The sequence below is a fragment of the Grus americana genome, chromosome 16 (assembly GCF_028858705.1).
Source record: "Grus americana isolate bGruAme1 chromosome 16, bGruAme1.mat, whole genome shotgun sequence".
Classification (NCBI taxonomy): domain Eukaryota; kingdom Metazoa; phylum Chordata; class Aves; order Gruiformes; family Gruidae; genus Grus; species Grus americana.
Genome location: NC_072867.1, coordinates 6812953 through 6837480, shown reverse-complemented (window position 1 = coordinate 6837480; position 24528 = coordinate 6812953). Strand labels below are relative to the sequence as shown.

The window sequence follows — 24528 nt, the reverse complement described above, 5'->3', positions numbered from 1 at the left end:
ACCGCCCCGCGCAGGCGCACTGCGGCTCGCGCTGCTGGCGGGAGGGGGGAACGCTGCGGGGGGAGGGGCGGCCGCGAGGATTCTGGGGCTGTGCCTATCTCACGGACTGGGCGGCCGCGCTGAGGGAGGTGGAGGGGTTCCGTGTCTCGGTGCCACATCCTCGCGTCCAGAGGGGAGGGAGGTAGGGCCCTCCGGGCTAGGGTCGTTCAAACCGTCCCCAGCTCAGCTGGCGCACCGGGGCATCCCCAGTTGGGGGTGAACGAACGTGGACGGCCCTGCTGGTGTGTTGAGTTAGGCTGCGTGGAGGCTTCTGCAGCCCCTCAGAGAGCAGGGCCGTCTTCCCTACGCACAGCTTCCCCGACGTGCTGCAGGCATGCTTTATCACAGGTCGCCCCGAAAAAAATCTGCTCGGTCCTTGGGCTGAAGATGACTGACCGGGACCTGCCAATGCACCTCCTCCATCTTCTCCCCATCCCTCACAGATCATCCTCCCTCCTTGGTGTGGCGCAGCCCCGGCTTTCCCCCGCTTTGCCATGGTGCCTTGGGCCTCTCTCACCTCTCCACGCTTCCTAGCTCAGTGGGATGCCCTGTAGCCAGGACTGACTGCAGGCATTTTGGAGACAGCACCTTCCCTGAGGTTTTGTTGTTTTTATTAGTTATTTTTTAAGGAACAAATGGACCACTGTGATAATCTCCTCTGATCTCAAGGTAACTTCCTACGTGGTCTTAAGAGACAGATTCCTGTCTCTTTATAGCTTGTTCCCAGATAACGGGGTCAAAGCCCTGTCTGTCTGGGGGCACAGACGGGAGGGAAGATGGTGTTGCAGCTGCTGAAGAGGAAGGAAACCCCGGAAAGGACTCAGCAGGCCTCACGGCAGGGGCTGGGCAAGCTCTCGGCAAGTGGTGCAGCATGAGCCGTTTGAATTTTAGAGGGAGGCTGGCAGGCGGTGACCTCAGACAAGCAATGTGGGGCTTTGCACAGTCTGACTCACGTTTGGGAGGTCCAGCCGCAATAGGCAAAGGCGCGACAAAATAACTGCACTAATTCCCCAGGCGTGCTAGAAACCTTTGCAAATAGTGTGATATTAGCTCAGCCTCATGACTTTGTTTAATTTGTGCTTTTGATTTTGCTTTTTTTTACTTGCTTTGGGGGTGGCAATGTGAAATGAAGCAGCACTTGAAAGCAAAAAAAAAAAAACCCAAACATTTAAAATGGAGAAATAGATTTAAGATTACTGTCTTGAAGTGCCTAACTGGACTGTTGTGCAGTCTTATTCCAGCTTTGCCATCTTTCTTTCATGCTCTGCCTTTTCCAGAAGCTTAGTCACAACATGGTCATATTTTTTTCTCTTTGTTCTTCCTACATTGGCAACTAGTGCCAATTAAGGTGTTTGGATTGTAATATATGGGCTGTGTCTCTCTAGACATTTAGCAGAGTTCAGATCATCTAAAATGGAAGACTCATCCAGTGTCATTCTTAGGTTTTAGACAAAATCATCCAGGAACCTCACTAACACAAAAGGATCTTAAAGTAGGCCCTGAATACATGTGCAGGTATCACTTTAGCAGCCACTGAAATACAGCCATCTCCTTGGTGGAAAACAATAGCTCTTTAGTTATGTACAGCAATACTAGTAAAACAGTGAGATGAAAAAACCCAGAGATGAATAATACCATCTGAAAATTCACATCTATGCAAAAATATTTTGTCCACAGCTAAGGAACCTTACTTAGTAGCTGTAACTTTGATCCATTCTTACTGGTTTAAGTGCTTGTATCTGCCAATGAGAGTCAGTTTTAAACACAAGTAGATAGGCTCCATTACATTATGAAGGTTATTATGTTTTCTTCTATTTTTGAACAGGTTTGGATTGTTTTCTGTTTGGCCATGGCCAAAATATTGATTAAAAGATAATACTTGGACTTGGAATAACATGCTAAATAATGTTTAAAAAATAATTACAAAAGCCACAAGTTAGCAGCAGAATTAGTAACACATAGTATATAAAAAGGAAATAAAAATTCCTACTGCTGCATTTTATTGAATTATAATTTTTGTTATAACAAAAATCAAATGTAGTAGGTCAAATACATAGTGATTTTTGCCTCCATTTAATATGGATACTACTAAAATCTCAAAAGAGTTCAAACATGTTAGGAATAAATAGTATTTAATTAAAAAGCAGTTTTTGTGCAGTACTGCATGGGGCTGGACTGATGCTGGAGAACCAGCACACCCACCTTCCCATCCAGAGAGGATTCATAGGCACAGAAAGGTTTTCAGATTGGAAGGAACTGCCACAGTTAGCTGTTCTGAACTATTCATGCAGGCTGTGTGCATCCTTCAAGTAATTCCCCCCTCAGCTTCAATAACTGTGGTTGAACTAGGCCACATCTTCTAGGTAAAAGATCCCACGTTCTACCTACATATGAGAAAAAGGTGACTTGTTCAAGATCATGAATGTTAGAAGACTGGGCTTCACCATCCTAGACTACAGACAATCATCTCAGGTGTATTACATCCCTACAACTGCATTTGGTTTAGGAAGAATGGATGAATGTATGGAACCACTTTACCTTTTTATTACATATAAATGAATTTATGCTCTTTGTCTTACCTGTTGGCAGCTTCCACCCTCATAGCATGGCCAAATAGTTGTAGCGCAACTGAGGAGGTGGGGAGCTCTTACAGTGCATCAGCTGCTGACGAAATAAAAACTCACTTGGCAGAATATTCCCTTGAGAAGGTCCTGTCCCTCTTTCCCTGTGCCCAGCTGCTCCTTCTTCCTTTTGCCAGAAGCTTCTGACCCCATCAGTTGGGCCGAATGCCAAATAAATTGTACATGTGGCTGGTCTCTAAGTAAGGAGAAGTAAATTTCTGTCAAGGGTATACAATGAGAATCCTTACTTGTTTCAAATCAAATGCCGGGTATGCTTCCAATGCAAAATTAACGACCCTAATTTAAACCCTGAGGAAATGGCAAAGGATATGTTGGGTTTGGAGGTAAACAGCTGGAGAAGAAATACAGTAGTGAAAGCAGTTATGAAACGAAAACTGAAGCAATCACAATCACTTCTCCAAATGTGGAAGCCTGAAATACTTCAGGATACAAGTCTGCTAATTACAAATCTAGCAAATATGCCTATAGAGCTTTACCTCTGTGCTGGCAGGAAATAGGAAAATAGATCATCAAGAAACCTAGTTACTATTCTTCTGGACTTCCTAATGTATCAGCAGTTTAAGAGTTGGTATTTTGATCACTCAGTTCTGGAAGTTGTTGGGCTGTTCTCTTCTGGGCCAGAAATAACGTAAAGCTTTCTTACTTCATCGTCCTTCTGTCCACAATGTCTTGTGCTATACTGTCTCTGAGGACTCGCTGTAAAAAATGAATGATTTTTACTATAAGATATGAGACTGGCATATTTAGGAGATCAGAGAATTTATAAATAAAAAAAAATGGAATCAGCCTAAAATCCCTATGAGTACATGTTTTGCTTGAGATACCACAAAGTTTAAGTGGGGTCTTGAAGGCTAAGTTTCTGAAGCATCATTCTTGACAGGAAAACTGATCAATAATAATTATAGCTCTGCATATCAATCTGTAATCTCTCCTGCAATTTCTTTATATAGGTAACTGTACCTATATAAACTGTAACAAGAACAACAAAGCTCTTTGCATTTGCCAAGTTAGATAAAATTGCTGATTTTAAAGCAAAGCAATTTTATTATTGATTAGCCTGTGTGTTAGTTTGAAAAGGTACATGTTGGACTAAAATAAGCTATTGCTCAATGATTAGGATAGTTTGAGCTAAGCTAAACTCTGGGGTTTTGCCTAAACAAAATACATGCCAGTAAGATAGTGCATACCATAACTTTAAACAGTCACATTACGCTCAGATGAAAAGAAATTTTGGGAGTGAAAGCAACAGAAGTTTCATTTTTATCAAATTAAAATACATAATATCTGCCCTTAGGTTTAGTTCATGTAACTTAGGGATACTATACCAGTAACTAAATAAAATAGAAAAAATGATGCAGCACTTCTCTCTAAGGTAGATGATGTGCTTTAAGGAAAAGTAATTTCCTTGTAACTGCACTCGAAGCATTATATTGTTTTGCTTTGCAGAGCATCCAACTGCAACACTTAATAAATAATGCAATCACAAAATTGGATATATTGATAAATGGAAAAATGGATCACCTGACTATCTAAAAATCAGTATTCAAACACAGAAGGAGTGATAGGGTGAAGCTGGAAAAAACCCCAAACATGAGTTTTCTCAAGATGTTTCTTTAGCTTAATAATTACTCATGAATGTCTTATTTTCTCCTATGTAATCTAAGAATTCAGCTATCAGCTTGGTTATTTTTAATAGTAAGTAATACCCTCTAGTGGTATACACAGGAAAAGAAGCCAGACAAAGAATGATTATTTTTTTTTTATCGTGAAAGAGGCTAAATAACATTTTCACTTGTATAACACAGGGTACCACTGGTCTGTTGAGAAGTGCTAGTTAAAATGGAAAATGGACTGCAAGCATTAGAGTTGAGTTAGATGTCTGAGTTTTGTTAGAACAGCTGGGTCCAGAATATGACCTGGACCACCACAAGTCTTGAATCGCTCGTTGTTTGCAGACAAAACAAATTGCCACTGCACCACTCAGGAAGGAGTGGTTCTAGTGATGTCCAGGTCAGAGACATCTGTCCTTACATCTGAGGGCTACATTTAACTTCTACACATTAAATGTAACTCTGTAGACAAAATAGGAATATTCGTCATTCTCCAATATCGCAGTGTAATAAAGTCTGTATTTCCAGACTCCATGTGCAGTTCAGAGTTCATTATCAAAAAAGGATTTTCTGAAGAAGCTCATAATCAGGGTTTCCTGCAGCTACCAGGTCTTTTGTTTTATTTGCCAATTTGCAAGGAGTCAGAGACTGAGGTGAAAACTGACAGTGCTGGAGAAAAAAAATCCAACAAATGCTCCTCTTACCAATAAAAAGCTGTTAACCTTATTAAAAGAAGTGTGCAAATACTCTTGAATCTTTTCCAGAAGCCCAGTCTACTAATGTAGAGTTATCTAGGTCCATTTTGAAATGATCTTTATTTCCATAAACAAAATAGCCCTAAGTAATGGTAATATCCAGGAACTTCTTCCATGTCTCTAAAATAGGATGTCAATGTGGAGTATTTGTCATGATGTGACGATACTTGACTAGTAGCGTATCATTTTGATTGTCACTCTGGTTTTGCCCTTCTCCTGCATCCCCATTATTGCTACAAGAATGAAAAGCTTTTGGTAGTTGGTCATGATTTTCTGGTGGCACTGATGACTTCCCGCCCCTCCAAGAGGAAGGTTTCCATGCTATGCAGGTATCACACTGGTTCAGACTTTAAATTAGCTTCTAAACTAATGATAAGCAAGACGGTAGTCAGAAGCCAATTATTTTAAGGCGTCATGAAGCAAGGATTTACTATGCCTTATCTTTCTGAGCTGTAGTAATGCTGTATTATGTTCCTGGCATTAATTCAGCTACTGCAGGGTCTTGGACCAGTGTAATCTTCAATACCTCTAGTTATCTCCTTATTACTTTTTTTTCTTATGCCATGGCAAACCAATCTCTGCTCTCTTTATCCTTTTCTAAAGCATATAATAAAAGAATGAAAAAATTGCCCATCTCCCAAGCCGCTGTAATTTCACTGATACTAATGTAGTACTATATAATCTAATTAAGCTCACTAACTTTCAGACTCTACATCACAGTTAATAAAACTGAGGCAGTAGTTAAAAAGAAAAAAGTTCTGACAAGGATTTATTAATTTATGCTCGTGAACAAATGTGTCTGACAGTTGAACGATGAGATTGCCATACTCTGTACAGAGTTTTTTCTAGAAATCTTCTTTCCACTGTGTTGACAGAACTCGCAGTATAGAAGTTCAGGAGTGGGTGTCAGTTCGCAGACTCTAACCCAGTTACAAAGATGGCTGCATGCCCAGATGAGATGAAGGTTCAGACTTTCTTGCTACTGTTCCTGTATGTTCAATCTTGCTGAAAAACCAGTCAAGCTGTCTGACACCTGGCACAGGAGGGAGACTCTAGGTGTTACCTTCCTGTGTTAAGCTGGCTAGGAAGTTTTATTACCAAAAAGAAAAGGAAAAAAAAAATCTAAAAAAGCTGTTTCAAGCTAAAAGCTGGAAGGAAAGAAGCTAGTCAAGCTGAGCCTTCTGTGCCTTTTTTTCTGTCCTTGCTGAAGGTTGAGAAAAGTCTTCAAAGCACAAGAACCTCTATACTTTAACTGGGGGAAAATGGCAGTGCTGTGGTTACTTTAAAAATGCTGCTTTCTGGCAGGTGGGCAGATACTGACTGTAAGTGGCATTTTGTGCAGAACACTTGCAGATGGGCAGATACTGACTGTGAATGGCATTTTGTGCAGAACGCTTCCTTTTCAAACCTTTAAATACTGATTTATGTATATAAGAAAGACATATAAAATCTCTAATTATTTTCTTCAAGCCTTAATATCCTCATCCACTGGCAAAAAAATAAATATTTACATTTTCTAATCTTCACTTGAATTGTCAAATTCCTCCCAGTCTGATACGCTCATAACTTCTGATGGAAAGTCAAGGTGATACTTCACGCGGTCTGCATGCCATTCTGAGAACCATGTCTCTGTTTCCATTAAAATAGCCCTGGGCAAAGTGAGGACACAGGCAGCCATCCCAGAAATATCATCTTCCAGCTGAGGTCCTTCCTCCCAACAGTCTCTTTCTGCATCATAAATGTGGACATAGTCCATGCGGATTCCTCTGTTGTGGGATCTACCTCCCAAGACATAGATCCTGTTGTCTAAGACCGCAATACCTGGCTCTCCGTGTCCTGCAGGAAGTGGACATACATTTGTCCACTGATCCGTGCTTGGCTTATAGCAGGCAACCTGTAAAAAAAAAGAAAGAGATTAGCCAAAATCAAACTCGTATCTTAGTGACAGAGCCTGGCCATATGGCAAACTAGGAAGCCATGCAATATCTTCAGTCTTTTGACAGGGTGTTGATAATGGAGAGAGCATATCACTATGTAGTAGAAGTACAGTACTTAGCAGAAAACTGTGCATAGTTGCCATATAGCTTTGAATCACAACTTCTGACCCTGCTGCTGGAGTAACAGCTGTATGTCATTCAAAAAATATATACAAAAGTGAGTGAAAGAGATGGGGACACATGCAAATACAAGCTCAGACATAATGCATCTATTTGCATTAGGAAAAAATGTGCTGGAACATACAAATATGACAAATATGCTAAGCTGACTCTGCGCCATATGTTGGGAAGTTTTAGATTTCATTGGGTAACTACTTGGCTAACTGCTTTTATTTGTAAGCACCTTTTTATTATTCAGAAACACTTTTCAGCTAGATTAATTTTGCCATCTTCATTGCCTTTATAAGAGCAGTTACTTTTTGTGTCTTCTTTTCATGTCTCTAGCAGTTCTAGAAGCTGGAATAAGACTCAAGAGAATTCTCTCCAGTCATCACTTATCATCAGGTACTGTACATTTAATTGCATTATACAATTGCCATCCAACATATCCTTAACAACTCTGTCCTGCAATTACACATTGGTAATTCAAAAGTCCTTGACTTTTAGAAAAAATGCATGTGAGAAGACAATGTGAAGTGAGTTGATGTGCTGCTTATTGGGTATGTGTATGCCAATGAATGTTATCCATCAAAGATGTTTTTAAAATTGATAAGAATTCCAAGTGCTAGAGCTTTAATGCTTTGTGGGTTAGACAATCCGTTCAAGACAGACAGCAGTAAATAAATCATTGTAAGTTTGGCAATTGAGTGGTGGAGAGCCGGTGCATTAGTTGTTGCTGGGCAGAGTTTTATTTGCATACTTAGGAGAAAGACATTACATCAGACTGCAAGCATCCAAGAAATAGACTCTTCCAAGAAAGACACAGGTATGACATGCTGTCACCTGGTGAACATCCCTTCTGTAGCCAGAATCATTGTTGCTTCCTCCAATTACATAGAGCTTTCCTAGCAGTGCAGCCATCCCATGCCAAGCACGTCTCACCGGACCATCTGCTAAAACGTCCCAGCGGTCAGTCTTTGGGTCATAACATTGTAGCTCCTTCAAATAGTCTTCTCCTCTCCTCCCACAAGTAATATACATCTTCCCATCGAGTGCTGCTCCAGCATGTGCATATACCTGTATCACCACATGGGAAAGCAAGAGGTTGCGGTCTGGATTTATGTATTTCTCCCAGTTTCAAAGTATGGAAGACATTAAGGGAGTGACATTCTTCATGAGTTAGGCAGATATAAACATCTGGAAGGATTTTTTTATAGACAATTCCTTTCTAGGTGATTATGTATAAGTGTAAATTTCTGAATGAAATACACTAGAATTTCTAAAACTTCCAGAACTGCAGAGGGTTCTCATTCTTTATTGTTCCTTGATTAGAAGATGATTCGTACTATTACATTTCTCCCTCGTCTACCTGGAAGCCTTTCTGTTGGAGATTTTTCTTATACAAGCAGTGTTATCAGTAATGCAAGATATCCTACTTGGTAGCACGCAATTGGATCTTAAGGCTTTTCATATTCTCAGCATTGACACACATTTATTATTTGTGACGTCATGCAAGCTGTTTATCCTCTTCTGCCTCTGCATCCCTTTTTCAAATGGCAGTAATATTTGTATTTTTAAGGTGTCCTGAGATTCTCAATTGCGAGGCATTATGAAATCACAAATGTTATTTTGTGCTGGTCACTTGACCCAAAGCTTTTAAAAGGTGTAGCAGAAATCAGCATAGTTTCTTGAAAGATTACTCAGGATTTTAGTTTTCTTCCCTAACCAAGATTCATCAAGCAGATGTTTGTATTTATCTTCCTCCTTTGCAACACTTAACCTGCAAATGGAAATTCTTGCCTTTTTTAGCAGTATTAGAACAAACTTTTCCACTCATAACCCCAGTTCCCATGTCATTACACCATTTCCTGGTTCCTGGGGTCACGAGGTCACAACTGCTAGTTTGGCAACTGCTGTTCTAGAAGGATAAATGGTACTGATGACAAAAGATAGATATTCACGTATTTCAAATGAGTAATGGTCGTAAGACCATTTCCATTAGCTGACCGAGATGTGATTCTGCATCACATAAGCTATTGTCACCAGAACTTGTTACCCAATCTCAGTTCTGTGTCCAGGAACAAAGTAATCTATAGAAACTGATGTACCTTCTTACTAGGGCATTATCTTTTCTGATCAGAAGTAAAGCATGTTGTCAGGACTGTAAGTGAGAAGCTCGTACTACTGTGGCTCATAGTTTGCGTGCCTAGGAGGAATGGGAACTTCCTGTTCCCAGAGGTTATGTGTTCAATTTTAAATGGTTTTAAGGATTAACGCAATAAAGGTGGAGGGGAAAACAAGAAGAGAACAGGAAAAATAAGCATTTAACCTCAAAATGTAATATACATACATTATTATTCTCCTTTCTTGATATTCATTTATCCCATATACAGCGGCTACTGTTTCCCATCTGAATATCAGCAAATTTAAAGCTACACATGAGAAAAGCATCTAAAAAGATTAAATCAGGAATTGGGGAACTGCAGTAGAGTGTATGGCTAACGCACTCCTTACCTCCTTCTTCAGAGGTGTCACATATTCCCAAGTGTTGCTTTTAGGGTCATACCTCTCCACTTCCCTCAGGTCTTCATGGTAATCTCGGCCTGCGACAGCATATATATAGTTGTCCACAACACAAACACTGAGGTCAGCATGCTCCTGCTGTAGGGACTGGATCTGGAACCATTTGTTGTGTCGTGGGTCATACCTTGTAAAAGAACAAGATCAAAGGAAGTTATTCATACAGCCACAGAATCATTGCTGGAATACCAGACAGTGCCACAGATGTGGGTTACTGTACTGTCTTTGGCTGAAATTGAGCTCAGCTGTAAGTGGAGTGAAATTTGCCCTTGTCAGCATTTTATTATTAGCAAAGTTGTTTTATGCTATTTTTAGAAGATGTATTTTAGCTGATATAATCATGCTATAAAAGCCTAGGTTTTCCATTATCTTATACACTGCTGTCAGGTTATATATCAAAATCTCTGTTTGCACAAAGCCATTCTAGAAGGTAGAACAGTCTAAAAATAGCACAAAGACTGAATCTGGATCTTCAGGAGGCCAAGAAGGGCATAAATATGTGGTGTGTTGTTTGACTCTTTTCCCCAAATATCTGCTGCTCAAAGTGAACTTCATGATTGATTTTCAGATCAAAATATCTATCTGATCTGGAAATTTTAGTTACGGAGAAAACTGGTTGTGAAGTGAAACTATGCATGCATAAAATAAGGGCAAGTCATCTAAAACTAGTAAAAATGACCCCATTATAAAGACAGAAGGGTTTATATCTGGCTTCGCAATGTAGTGGGCATTAAGATCTAAAGCTGATCTTCCTCCTGCTCTTTTCTCTGGCACAGAAGCACTTAAGAGGACCCAAGAATGCTGCTATTGTGCTTACAAATTCTCAATAATCAACCAGTAACAGCATTTTATTTAAAGTCCTTTTTGGTAGCTAAATCCCTTTGTGTTGGGACCAAAACTACACAAAAAGGACTTCTACAAAATCCTAGTTCAAGGTATCTAGACAGTCTAGGATTTAGGGAATCCTAGTTCATTATTGCTTCCCACAACTTTAATACTTCCCCCCCCCAACAAGGCAGAAAGTAGCACATGTAATACTCTTGAATGAGTAGCTGTTTCTACCCTAGCAGGTTTAGCTTTGTCCCATAAGCACTGCTGGAAGCTTCCTGTTACTATGAGGCTCATTTCTTTATTTCTTGTGTTTTCTTTCAGTGAGGCCCCTGCAAGCGTACAGACTGCTAACTGACTCAGAGATGGGCAACAGGGTGGTAATAAAAATAATAGCAGGATTATTTTTATCTTACCTCCAACACCTTGACTCTGCTCGAAAACCACTTACATTGTTGTCTCCGCCAATTAAATATACAAAATTATTAAGAACAGCAATCCCTTGGTTGGACATTCTGGGCGCTAGTGCAGCTGTAAAGTGCCTCCACTCTCCCAACAAGGGGTTCAGATACTTGGCTTGATCACTGAGGACAATGGATGGAGTAGAATGCATCCCTCCAAATCCCACTACACACTGGAACTCTGATCTCAGCTGTGTCTGGGAGCTCTGAAGCATTGGCTGAAGACATTCATTCTTGTGGTACATTAATGCATCTGCGACTGTATCTTTTAAAGGACATGGACTTAATTTGTCATGAAGCCTTTGCAGGATTTGGGGTTCCATCAGAGGAAAACGAACTGTCTCAAGTAGCTTAAGGGGCTCCATCAGGGAGACCTGATCTGTCTCCAGTTGCTCTGGAGAATAATGATAAAAAAGTGCCCCATCATAAACTTCAAACTCATAGTTAACTTCCAAACGGTTACTGCTGAGAAGGGAGTAAACCTTCTGCAAGGGTAGCTGTCGGTACACTTGTGTCCTTGAGAAAGCTGCAAAGTTCTTCAAGATGTAGGAGTCCAGCTGATCACTCAAATGTCTCAAGTCATAATGGTCAGCTAGTCTGTATACATCGAGGATGTTCTCTTCATCTACCCAGGACATGAGAAAATCACAACAGAACTTAATGACTTCTGGAATCTGCAAGAGAGAGGAAGATTTTTCATTTCAGACACCACTTGCCTCACACTCAAGAGCCAGTGACAGAATCCTGGGATGACTGTAAGTTGTCCACAAGACAACTGCTCTCCTCAGTCCGATCACCATGTTCACCTGTGTCCAACTCCCCTTTCTCCAGAGAAAAAGAACTCAACGTGGGTATGTAGATGAATATAATATAGATCTTCTAGCCACACTGTACTGCAAGCCCATGAGTTTGGCTTCAGGTGCAGCAGCAATGTGTCTTCTAAGACACATGGGACACTGGACAGTCAGGCTGCCTGGTTTGTTAGCATGGCACCAAGCTGCAGCCTGCCTGGGAGGCAGGCATGAAAACAGAAGGCATGGAGGACATGCCACTCCGTAATTGTTCTTTCAGAGAACAGACATACTATATCAAAGACACTATCTGTGACAAATATGTCTGCATCACTCATATGCACAGGAAGTCATTTGAAAGGAAATTAATATTTAGTGTTGTCTTCTGAATACAATTTGAAGTTGTATCTGGCAGGAGGGACTACTGGCAAAAAACTAACTGCTGTGCAAAAGCCCCTCTGCTAACCAAGTGGTGTTAAGTGTGTAGAAACCAACAAAGCAAGCACTCAGAAAGTTTAAGATTTAGTACCAAAGCCTTGTGCAGCAGTTAGCTGCAGGGGAAATTAGAGGAAAAAAGCTTGTCTTAAAGGCACACAAACTCTGCACTTAGTGCAGAAACCATAGTGGTAGGATTTCCTGTAGTGACGGGGTCAGGGGAGGTTATGCGCCTGTGGACTCAGCCTGGGGAAGATCTTGAGCAGCACAGCAATTTCTGAGCAGCAATCCCTGTCCTTTACCATAGGCCAGAGGTATTCTATTCTAGGGAAGCTTTCATAAACAGATCAGTGGAAGTGAGTGCTATACCAGATGAAATGGTAGATGTTTATAAGTAATAAAACCATTGGCACAAATGAGATGTGCAAATACTCATTCATTGTTCCTATCCTTCCATAGTTAGTTCCATTGGACAGAGCATGCCAAAGAAATTCTTCTCATCAGACCCATGCTCTTATTCATCCCCTAACCCTCCATCTAACCAGGTATCCATGTTTTCTGGTTTTTTCATTGTTGCTTTTGTTTCTTGCTTCTTGTTTTGTCACATCTCCCAGTACCTCACCTGAAGCTGACAGGCTGCAGCTAATGTTTCCTGTACACTGTTCACACTGAGTTCCAGCTCAGAAGTGTAAATGAAGTTCAAGATTTTACACATTGCATTGTAGGAGATGCCATGAATATGAACTTCTTCTTGTTCCATCTCTCTCAGTCCTCCTGCAAACATTCCTCTGTAAAAAAGAGAATGGTACATGCTATGGCAGATTTGCATTGAAGCTATTTTTAGTCTGCTTATCTTATGTTGTCCTAGGAACATAAAAGATATTCAGAAAGATAAAAACCTAGCCAGACACTTTTATGGGATTGCCTCTTCTCTAAGCCAATGATACAAAGAGTACGGGCCTTTAGGACCTCTTCATTCTGCAGGAAAACAGTAGGGGCCATCTGAAAGGTACGATTCACAGCTGAAGGACTTAAATACAGACCCAGTATATATAGATAGTCAGTGGGCAGAGGCAGATACTCTGGGTGTGGGAGAAGAGGAAAAACAGAGGAACTTGGGACTGTAGGAATTTTTTCTAAGCTAGAGCAGTTCTTCCTCCAGTTAGAAGTTTGTCTGGATTGCCTTGGGAATTGTTTGTTTGCTCGATGAAAACAAAGTCAGTTCAAGAAACTGCTAGTCAAATTGACCAGGGGAGTGCCTGATTTAATGGACAGCGAGTCACACTACATGCATTTAACAGAGGAGTGACCCATTCCCGGTGACTTTTTGTGTATTATGAAATGATCACCACAATGGGCAAAGTCTTAGAATGCTAAGGATATGTTAAAAAACACCCAGAGTGCATTTATGCAGAAGACATCTGTTAAGATAGTCTCTCCCCTTTATATACCTCCAAGTACCACAGGCAGAGAATTTAGTGGAGGTAAGCTCAGTGTGCAGGAACAAGAGCTTTATTTCTGTAGAGAAATAACAGAGAGATGAATGAAGCCATACTTTGTATTTTGAAACACATTCAGCTCCATCTTATGGGTCTAATATTACATCCAGAAGCAGTGTGCCAAGACAGAAGATTTGGACGTTGCAGGCTTGAGTAACATTCAGACACATGCATGTTACTGCCATACTGAAGCGTACCTGAAATAGTCACAGGATGCAGCTAGAAGTATGCGATGAGCCTCGATAGGTTTCTCTTCCACTACCAGAACTACATCGAAGAGGATGCTGCTGTCTCGGAGAGATACCAAGCCACTGAGCAAGGCCTGAGAGTGCTCTGCACTGCGGTATGTGTTGCTGGTGCGCTGCTGAAGGGAGGGCTCGAGTTGAGCTTTGTGTGGCTGAGTCAGCTCCTGATCCTCCGCCATCCCAGGCAGAAATGCTCAGCCACCAGCTGTAGCAGAATGAAATCTGTGAGACAACAGAATCAGCAAAGGTTTGTGCCTTTTGCTTTATGAATGGCCCTCTGACCTCCACCTGTCACAGTAAATAAATCAAACCAACTCTTCAGTCAATGGAGAGACAGTTCTACCCTGAAGAAATTATTCTGAATGATGATGCTGGAAATAGGTAGGTGTATATCAGCACACCAAACTGGCAGAACGTGGTTTTTCAAATAGGTATTCTGACTCTTGGGTTTTCAGTCCATGAGTCAGAGTAGGTAGCATGTGGGGATATTTGTTTTTCTTAGCAAGTTTCACTTCCCAACCCATTACTAGAACCCCTTGTTTCCTTTGCATTTCTGCATAATTTATAACAAAGAACAAAACTGACATAATTTTTGCCAAATTCCAAGTTGCCTAATATCCTCAGATAACTTTGCTGCAATATAAACTGTGCCTTTGCTCTTTCCCTTGATATTTTACCCCAGAATCGGAAAGCTCTCCCCTCTCCCTGTCTTTGCTTTTTTCATTTTCCTTAACTGAGCACATTTCCAACTGTCATTCTGTAAAATACTATATGAAACTGTAGGCTTCAAAGTGCGTTTCTTTATTGTGACAACTTCAAGCTAGCATGCACAACTGCTTTCCACTTCACCATGATTCCCTGCAGAGAGAGGGTATTTCCTCCTCCAGTGCAGGCACTGGAAAGGGCTATCCTGTACCTTTTTCTTGGGCTGCCACTGCCACTGTAGGAAGGTCCCCTGTGGAACATGGGGAAACACCTGTAGAAAGCTAGCTGGAAGTGATTGTGTTTCACATCTATGGTTAATCTCTCAAAATCTCATGAGTCCTCTTCTACCATCCTGTAATTTACCCTTTCCATTGTCTTTGAAGAATGTCAGAAGTTGTAGCAGTTAGAGCTCACAGACGCTATCCAGTTGTCAGAGCACATTAAAAAAACCCACATTAGCAAAAGGAAGTAACTTAGCTGATATGGCTGCTTAAGGCACAGTTATAATAACTTCTCCAGCGGCCTGGGAAATAGCTTAGTGGCACAAGGGATAGTCACAAGGGGTTATCAGCAGTCAGAGAAGCAAAAGCAGAACAAACCCAGCAAATCCAAACAAACAATGAAGAAATGGACCCATTGTTTAATTGTGCCAGCCATAGACAGTGAATGCAGCATTGGAAATCTCTCAAAGTACTGCAAGGTATTCTGTGTATGGTCAGTGAGGAAGGAGCCATCTGGATGACACCAAGAAATCTGAAAATGTTTATTGTTCTGTCTGAGGGAAGTTACCCTACACTGACCAAAACAAAAGGAAGCTAGGTGGTACTGCATGGTAAATGGGATGGAAAAAAACAAAACTGAAAAAAGCATATTAATAGTTGTCTGCTCTTTGCCAGCAAAACCAAGACAACCAGCTCAGAAGAAAAGCTCTGATGAGACAGCCTTCTAGAAAGCATATTCGGGTCGATTATATGGGGGAAACTATCCATCATCAGCTGAAGAGATGAGTAATGGATTATTTTTCATGATAGGTAGATGCTTTTCCTAGAAATAAGATGACTGCTTTTGAAGCAGACAAAACATTACTGTATCATTTGATTTGCTCCTGGGGAATACTAAAAGTGATGGATTGAGGCACGGGAGATAATATAGTAAGAAAGGCAAGTAAAGGAGTGTTACTAGATGTTGATCAGAAATTTCCCATTTTACTAGAAGGGAGTAAATGCAGCAAAAACAAAGTAGGGTGAGATATGGTCCAAATGAGGAACAGATTCAGATAAACCACATTAATTGCTAATGTGGTTTAATGTGGTTAACACTCCAGAGTTAATGTGGTTAATGCTCAAGAAAAGGCTGCATCTTTTCAGCTATTTACAGAGCTATATCAAAAGAAGTCTCTATGAGAGTAAAATAATTGCATCAAAAAGCAGAAGTAAATATAACAAATGAACTCTTTTACTGAATTCAAATACTTTTGTAGGGCAGAGGAAACAGCATGACCTTTGATACAATCTCATAGCATGTCACGTAGTATAGCCATTGGTGGAAGAGAGGCTAGGGAGAAAGAAGTGAGATAAACTACACAGGCCATTGAACCCATGTAATAAGTGTTAGCAAAGAAATGTATTGTAGGAGAAGTGGCTTCCGGAGAGAGAGAGAGAGAGAGATACGTGCAGGGTAGAGTGCGAAAATCATGCCAAGCCTTTATTTAAATCTACATTTAATTAATATAACTATAGACAGTAACTATTCAGAATACATTCTGTATCCAAATAATCTTAAAAAGGAACAGAAAGGGGGTGAAACTTTCAGCAAGTAAAGCCCCGGAAGGGATCCTATCTTACAAATATGGCAACTGGAACCGGGAAGATCAAACAGTAGTATGAAAGAGCAAATTTAAAAAAAAAATTAGAAATAATTCAGGGATTCTGAAGCCTGTATGAACATTAGGATTTGCAGAGCTTTCAGCAATAAATGGGGCTGTCTTGGAGATCTGCAGGGAGTTTATCTCACTGCTAATTCTACTAGATACAGACTTGAATTACCCCACAACTGTTAGCAACAGCTGAACAAACCAGCCCTTCTAGCAGACCTGTGGTAAGCCTAAGCCCAGTGTGGTCATAGATGCTGGGAGTGCAGTGGAACCGTCCTCCACAGCTGATTCTTGACTAGGCAACAGCTGAGCCTATGGGTATTTTGCTATGCTCTATTTTCTGAATTTTGGCAGTCCCTACTTCTTGTTCTCAACTTCTGCCCCTGGATTGTATCTTGGCTGTCACTTGTGGGCTGGACTGTCCTCAGGGTGATCACTCATGCATGTACATCGACACAGGAGCTGCCCTGTGTGTCTGGAGCACAGAGCTACTATGATACGGAAATTCAGCACTCTATAGCTACCTGTGAGTATTTTGCCATCCGCAGTTACTTGCTGCTAGCCAATTTTGGGTGTGCAGGTTGAATACCAATGCTGCTATGGAAAAAGTGTAGAATACTACTGAGCAGGTGCTACGTATTTGGTCTAAAACTTGCCAGCACTCATATGCTCTTTTTGTACATGGATACATGAAGTTTCTTAATTACCTTGTGGCTACTCAGAGAACCTATACCCTGCCACGTGTACCTCCCTACTCTCCTAAACTGGGCTTCAAGACTTATACATAAGTATGCGTGCCTATTGTCATAGTTTTAACCAGTGGTAACAGACTACTCTAGAAAAATTCTTGCTGCAATGATTTTCACAAATTGTTGCCAACTTATAACATTAAAGGTGAGCATTTATGGTACTAGTCTATGATGTCTGACTGACATAGGTGGTTAAGTCCTCTTCTTTGAGCCAAAAGCCAAGGAAAGCCTCTTAACTCCTACCTAGGTAGTCTTAAGGAGCCGGCAGAAAAGACCTTTAAGACAAAAAAAGGTAGAGGACCATTAAAGTGCTTGTGGGGGATGGCCAGCAAGATTCATTTAGCTGCTTAGCGAGTGTGTTCAGCTTTGCAATAGCTGTACAAGGAGCAGCTGGGGCTGGGTGGGTAAGAAGTTATAAAAGAGTGGTTGTTGAAGCAAGGTTAGTAGGGTTGTGTTGTGGGCTTCTTTGAAAAAAAAGTGGGGTAGTTTTGGCACTTGAGTTTTCTGAATTAAATGTGCTGTGCTTGGTGAGCTGATAGTTTTGTGTATTTCTCTGAGTATTCTAAATGCTGACTACAACTTTGCTGGGGAGTGATATTGGTGTTAGCACAGCACCTTGCTTCTCAGACTGTGTGGTCTAACTGTGATCTATGTGCTTTGTGCCTTGGTTACTGCCTAAAAATCTGGTAGCCCAAACAGTGGAAGTGTGCTATTTTGTGTGGTGTACCACTTGGTGTGGGGGGTCACTGCTGAGGTATCTAGGAATTGTCATGTTTTTTAAGTGTCCATCAGTGTTAAAAATGGCAAGGAAATTTATTGAATAACCTCTGTATGTTTTGAGCGGAAAATAATTTAACCCCATCTCCTCAAACCTGTATTTTGCTTATATAAAAAAAAGCTAAATGTAGCACAAGCAGTATGGTTCTGAATGGAGAGACAGAACAGGTTTGTTCAGGCTTTTGCATGCTGCAGAAAACCTTCTATTTACTGTTTTTCCTTCCTGATCACTCAGGAACTTTGCTGGCTTTTAGGGCTTGCGACACCATTTTCATAGGCTGGTCTATCTGTCTTTGTAAGTGAAGGAGCTGTAGGCAGGCCCTTGCTAGTAATGTAAATGCAGAGTCCCTTGAACCATACAGCCAAGTCCCCTCTATCCTGAGCCTCTCTACTGTCAGCTTCTTGCTTGTAGGCTGTTCTGGAGGCCTCTCTGTTCTCTTACTGCTGTTATTGAGAAACTACCTCTGTGACTGAGCCAAGTTCCTACAAATCTGAGGAATACACTTTTTTTTTTTTTTCTTCTCTTGTGCAATTTTCTCAGTGCTGGTCAGCTGTTAACAGTGGAATTCAGTGGCTGAGTATTGCAGGACTGACCCTAAGGTAGAAGAGATGAGGAACTCTTTCCGTTCACTGTGCTGCTTTAACAGTAGCAAAGATAAAAAGTATTGTCTCATGTGGTGTGGGATGCTGTCTCCAGAAACAAGGGAAGGCAAGCGCTTGTTCCAACTGCAGAGAAAATCAGACTAGAGATTTTCTTAGCTGGCTGCACAAGGTATTTGAAACTGCAGTTATGATGGTTTGCATTTGTCTTTTAGAGGACATCGGTTAATATAGTGATTAATTTCAGGTTATTACAATTGAGTGCCCAATACATAAACAGGAAGGAGGCATATGAGGTCAGTAATTGTACGTGCGCTTCTATAGGCAATGCTAATGTAGGAAGACATGCACTGTTTGATCACTTCAAATCAAAGAGTTAAAAAACCAAACCAAACAAAAAATCCCCCATAAATGGCAAAACCCTCAGAGGTACCCAGAAAGACATGACTGCTCTTTTTCAATAGACAGAAATTTTCTATATTCTGTGCCTGGATTCCATTTAGGAATCAGGAGAAAGTGGCCATGCCTTGCAATGGTAGACATGGAGGGAACATGAAGGAAATCTAGTATGTCCTTCTATTTACTGTACTATATTCAAAGTTCACTGTATCACTAGTGGTCTTATGTAATAAGCTATGGACACAGTGGAAGCTACGGCGTCTCAGTGGCTTGCTGATAGCTCTGTGTGATTGTCTGGTATTCAAATTCCACTACCACATGCTTCTGCAGATTACTTGTATGAAAAAGTACAAGTCTTAGTGAGGCTTCTGATTATTGAACTGAAATAACTGCCTATCTGTACATGAAAAGAACTGTGGTTTGGATCTTTAACCAAATCCCTTCTCTGATCAGTGACAGAATACTTGCTTTCACAGCAAAGGTACGTGGTTTAAGACTGAGGAGGTTGGCACTGAGACAGGAGAAATTGTGGAATTGGATTGTGGCTTGATCATTCAAATGGCAAAATGGTGAGAGATTGGTGTGCTGGCTTGCTCTTGTGCTCACTGAAAGTCCTTATCCTTTGAAGAACACAGGGTATAGGAATGGAGTAGCTGAACTAGAATGGGGAAAGGAAAAGTTAAAGGCATGGTAAAATAGATGTGGTAGAAAAGAACGCAATGTCTGTCCTACCTGAATTTTTAAGGGCTGAGCAATTCTTACACCAAGGTGTTTGTGTGCTGCTCCAGTAAAGAACATTGTGGGGAGTGGGAATTCATACGGCTTACAGCATATACTTCCCAATACTGAGAACAGAGTCCTGCTTCCCTAAGAATATATCTGTGTCGTACCTGGGAGCTGGCTCAGGGCACGTGTCCTGGATGCATCCTGCTGCCATTATAGCTACACTCAGCCTTTATTCTCTGGTGAGATATGCTGTGCACTCATCCTGTGCTGTAAACATAGTGATAATTTACAGTGCTGAAGTCTGTTACTGGTATTGCATGGTATGGTACACACCTAGACAAGTATTCACCCCTTCTACAACTAGCGTGTGTGTCATACAGTGATGCTTACTAGTGTGTGGGGGTGGGTTCGGGGTTTTTCTGTATGATTGTGCTGACAGCCTTGATTCTTTACTGTAGAGAAATGGCTGGATACAGGAAGGATTATCCAAGTTAGTTTCTATGGAAACTCAGACATTTTTGTATTGAAGAGCTCGTGGCTGTCAGTTACTTCTTTACAAAGAGGTGTTTTATGCAGATATTTTCTTGTGCATCAGCTGTGCCCAAAATAAACTAGAGCTTGCCAGTGTCAGGTATCCAAATCTGTTTAGCCTACTGCCATATGGACAGGTGGTTCCAGCTTGGTGGGGGTCCCATGCTTTCTTAGAATTGTGGAATAATTTAGGCTGGAAATAAGCTTGGGAGGTCTCTAGTCCAATCTCCTGCTTGAATCAGGGAAAACTTCAAAATCAGGTCAGGATGCTAAGAGCTTTGTCTAGTAAAGTGCAGAATCTCCATCTTTGTCAATAATCAGAAAACCGAGTGCTTAACCATCAAATTTATTTTCTTCTTTATCCTGTCTGAATTTCTTTTCCTGCAATTTGTGACACTTGCCTCTCATCCTTGGCACTGTGCACCACAAAGAAGAGTTTGGCTCCACATTTTTCTGTACCCATTAGATAGCTTAAAAAAAGGCAACTGGCTCTCCCCGTAGCCTTTTCTTTTCTGTATTGAACAAACCCAGCCTTCTTGCCTTGCACGCGCTTGTATCTCCTTGTACGTGTTCCTGCCCTGTATGGTGGTCCTCCACTGAACTCACAGGTTTTTCTTGCAGCATGGAGCCCAAAGCTGGGCGTGGTATCTGGGCTTTGTGGGCTTGTAAGTGTTGAATAGAGTGGGAAATAATAATTTCCCCTTACCTACTGGCCATGCTCTTGCTAACACAACCCAGTATGAAGCTGGGCCCTATCAGAGGAATCGTGTTCAACTTGCTGCTCATCAGGCTGTCTTCTAGCAAAGCTGACTTCTAGCCAGGCTTGTCTCCAACCTGCTCTGATATATGGAGTTACTCTGAGCCAGGTGCATGACTTTACTTTTTCTGTTGAAATTTATGTGGTTCCTCTTGGTCCATTCTTAAAGCTTGCTGATGCCTCTCATTTGTAGCTGTGTCCTCTTTTGAGCAGGCCATCTTCTTCATAGCTTTTTTTCTAATATAGAGCAACCAGTATGGCGTGCTGATTGTGATCCATATAGATTAGACACATAAAAAACTTAGTGCATTGAAGGAAGTTTAAAATCTGTGCCCTGAGGCTTCCCACACCTTCATCTCTCCCTAGGGAGTAAAATAAATTAGGATCTAAGCCAGGCTTCAGCTGAAAGCCTGACAAGACAAGATACAACACTAGAGCAAAATGCTAGTTATGCTGACTCTCAGGGGCTGCAAATGCAAATAGGCAGAATCTGGCTATGTATCAGAATTTTAACAGGGCAGAGGGCACACAAACAAATAGATCAACTAGTCAGGGAGCATGCAGAATGGGGACTCAGCTGGGTGCCCGCCAAAATAGTTCAGAAAAAAGATGTGATGCAACAATGTAAATTGAAAAGCAAAACTATTGTTCATTCTAACTGGAGTGAAAATACTGGAATAATTCACCAACTATATCATAATTTGTAATGGGCACTTGTAAGACTGTTTTCTACATAGAAGACAATTGAGTACACCATCGTGTGTAGACGAAACTTAAGCTTGTTTCATGCTTCTTGCAGAAAAAGGGAAGAGAAGAGGGGTGAAGGAAAACCAGAAGCTTTGCTCAGCAGTGCTTCTTTCAGAATTATCCCTCTATGCATTCACAACTGTGCAAAAAACAACAAAAAAATCCACCCCAAACTTCTTGACATACCACTTCACTTGAGGAACATTCTACAAGTACAGGAAACAACCCAAACAACTCCTTTTGACTGAGGTCCCCACAAAAAGCAAGAAAGGAAGACGTCTGGTAGTATGTAATATCTCAACATTAGTTTTGAACACTCATCAAATGCTGAGATGCTTTTGCTAGGTCTACACATGCCATCTATCTTTACGTTACTAATGGAAATATGCAAGCATATCACTCTGGGCTGAATTTCTGAGCCATTTTCAGTTTCTAGCATTAGTAGTATACTTGAAGCGTGGGTGGAAATCAAACGGCATGGTTTGGGAAATGGCTTTTGCAAACTATGCCATCTCACAAATGCTGGCATTCATTCCTTTCAGAAGCAAACACCTGTGGTTTGTTTTTTTCTCAATCCTATTACAAGTTATTTCTAAGACATATTGAAAATAAAACCTCTCATTTAATATGTGTATGGCAAAACTCCCATGAAATGTATCTATTTTAAATACATAAATCTTTAAAAAGATTTTTTTTCCCCATGAACAGTAGCATAACCTAAAAAGTATGAGCTTTTGAACTTGAATATTTTGCCTTACCCAAATTCATAGAATTGTAAAGTTTTGTGTGGTGCATTTTTGGGAGGTGGCCTATGCCCCAAATCCTATCAAGAAACTGTAATAAGGAAAGCAAAAATTCAATACAGTGCTAAAATGCTTTTTCTTATGGCTTCATCATCTTTTAAGAGTTTGATTATCTCTTACTACCTTTTTTTTTTCTCTTGTTCCTAATCTTGAAACAAAATTTGCTTTTCATGAGTCTTTCAATAGTTTCATTCTGGTTTGGATGGAGTGGCTGCTTGTGTTTTTGAAGGAAGGAGTGTTAACCAATTATACTCAGGCAGGGGGTACGTGCTTACCCTAAAAATAAGTGGCCTACCGTTAAGGCTCCAGCTTTTTCCAGAATCAGGAGGTAGTGTTCAGTTCTACATCCAGATAGATATGGTAAATCTATGAGGATTATGTTCTTTTGACAGAATTGTTTTAATTATCCCAAGAAATCCTAAAGTATTCTCCATAATAAGAACAACACTTTTTTTTAATGAAGCTTCTACAGTATCAAGCTAAGTAATAACTACACCAAAATTGACAGTTTATAAATTAGACAATGGTATATGTTCTATGAAACTTGAGAGACTCAGCTGGTTGGCAAGACATGAACCTGCTTTGTTGAACTGTTTAAACCACATCATGAATTTTTAATAGTCTAAAATACAAGGAGAAAAAAAATTATAAAGTAATTAATTTTGTGCCAAATACAACAATTAAGTGACCTGGAAGAGAGCAAAGGGCTCTTCCAGCATGTTTCAGCTCTGATTTCTGTAGTGAACATGAATGCATTCATATTATTCACCACATTAATTTAATTCCTGCAGGGATCCTTGGGGTCCATCCCCCCTGCCCCATAACTTATACATTTCCAGATCAGGAACACAGAACGAGCGGATTTCTCTACAGGGGAAGGCTTCCTGGAGTTGCACATCATTAAAAGAGACAGCCTGACTCCAGGCTAACCCTGTGATGAAGAGGTGAGAGCCGGTTCAAGCACATTTATGGTGTTAGTTTCTCTTCCCCAGTTGAAAACCCCTTTGTGGGTCCGGAGACCCAACATCCCCCCCTTACCCATCCCACCTCCCATGCGGGCAGCTTGGAAGCTTGGAGCCCAGGCAGCTTTGCGTAGGGACGCGGGTCTTGGCCTCGACACCCCCCCCCCCCCGGGCATCCTCAGGGCCTTCATACAGGCGGCAGGGCCTTGGCTTCAGCCGTGGTCTGGCTGGAGCGGCCTCGGCAGCTTCATGTGGGCGGCAAGGCCTTGGTAAGGGGGTGCCTTGGCCTCGCTGGCACTAGGGCGGCCGCGCAGCGGGCAGTGGGGCCGGCAGACCCCGCTCCGGTACCTGCCGCCCTGCCCCCCAGGTCTGCTCTGGCCGTCGCACCTGGCAGCCTCTCGCCCGTGCCCCCGCCCCGGACATCCCTACGGCGAGCAGGGGGAGCGGGACACCACCTCACCCGCTCGGGCCTCCTCCCGGGGAGCCGAGCCGGGACAGGCTCCCGCATGCGGCCCCGGGGCTCGCTCGGCCCCCCAGGGAACCGGTAAGGCCGCCGCCAGGGCCGGCTGGGGGGCGCCGCCTCCCCAGGAGCACCGGACGGCCCAGTCGGGGGCGTGCGCTCCCTCTCCCCCCTCCACCGCCGCCCCAGCCACCTACCGAGAGCGGCGGCTTCCGCCTTCATGTGCGACCCGGAAACCACGGCGACCGCGCGTGACGCGCCCGCCCGGCGAGGGAGGGGCGGCCGCGGCCGGAACCGGGGCGGGCGGCGGGGGCGAGAGACCCCCAGCGTCACCTGGGCACCCGGGCCCCGTCTGCGTTGCGGTGTCCCTAGGCGCGGGTGTGCCCGGTCGTGCGCTGGGCCTGTCACCCCCGCAGCGGGACCTGGGGCTGCGGGCAGCCGCACGCCCTCGGTGCCCG

At 42.1% G+C, this 24528-nt stretch overlaps 1 protein-coding gene and 1 long non-coding RNA gene across 3 annotated transcripts; one reads left to right on the top strand and one right to left on the bottom strand.

Annotated features, from left to right (window-relative positions):
* The first annotated feature begins 98 nt into the window (after nt 1-98).
* LOC129213769 (uncharacterized) lies at nt 99-12653 on the top strand. Its single transcript, XR_008579527.1, has 3 exons — nt 99-708; nt 7488-7547; nt 10875-12653. It is a non-coding gene; the product is annotated as an uncharacterized LOC129213769 (long non-coding RNA).
* KLHL22 (kelch like family member 22) lies at nt 5788-24528 on the bottom strand. Of its 2 annotated transcripts, none has more exons than XM_054844414.1 (7): nt 24268-24528; nt 13934-14203; nt 12860-13025; nt 10967-11685; nt 9657-9849; nt 7986-8219; nt 5788-6940 (listed from the first exon to the last, which is right to left on the bottom strand). In XM_054844414.1, the coding sequence occupies exons 2-7, from the start codon at nt 14158-14160 to the stop codon at nt 6563-6565; spliced, it is 1917 nt and encodes a 638-aa protein (XP_054700389.1). In that variant the 5' UTR covers nt 14161-14203; nt 24268-24528; the 3' UTR covers nt 5788-6562. The 2 variants fall into 2 exon arrangements, with proteins under 2 accessions (XP_054700389.1, XP_054700390.1); XM_054844415.1 differs by having other exon boundaries at nt 13934-14186; nt 24268-24384.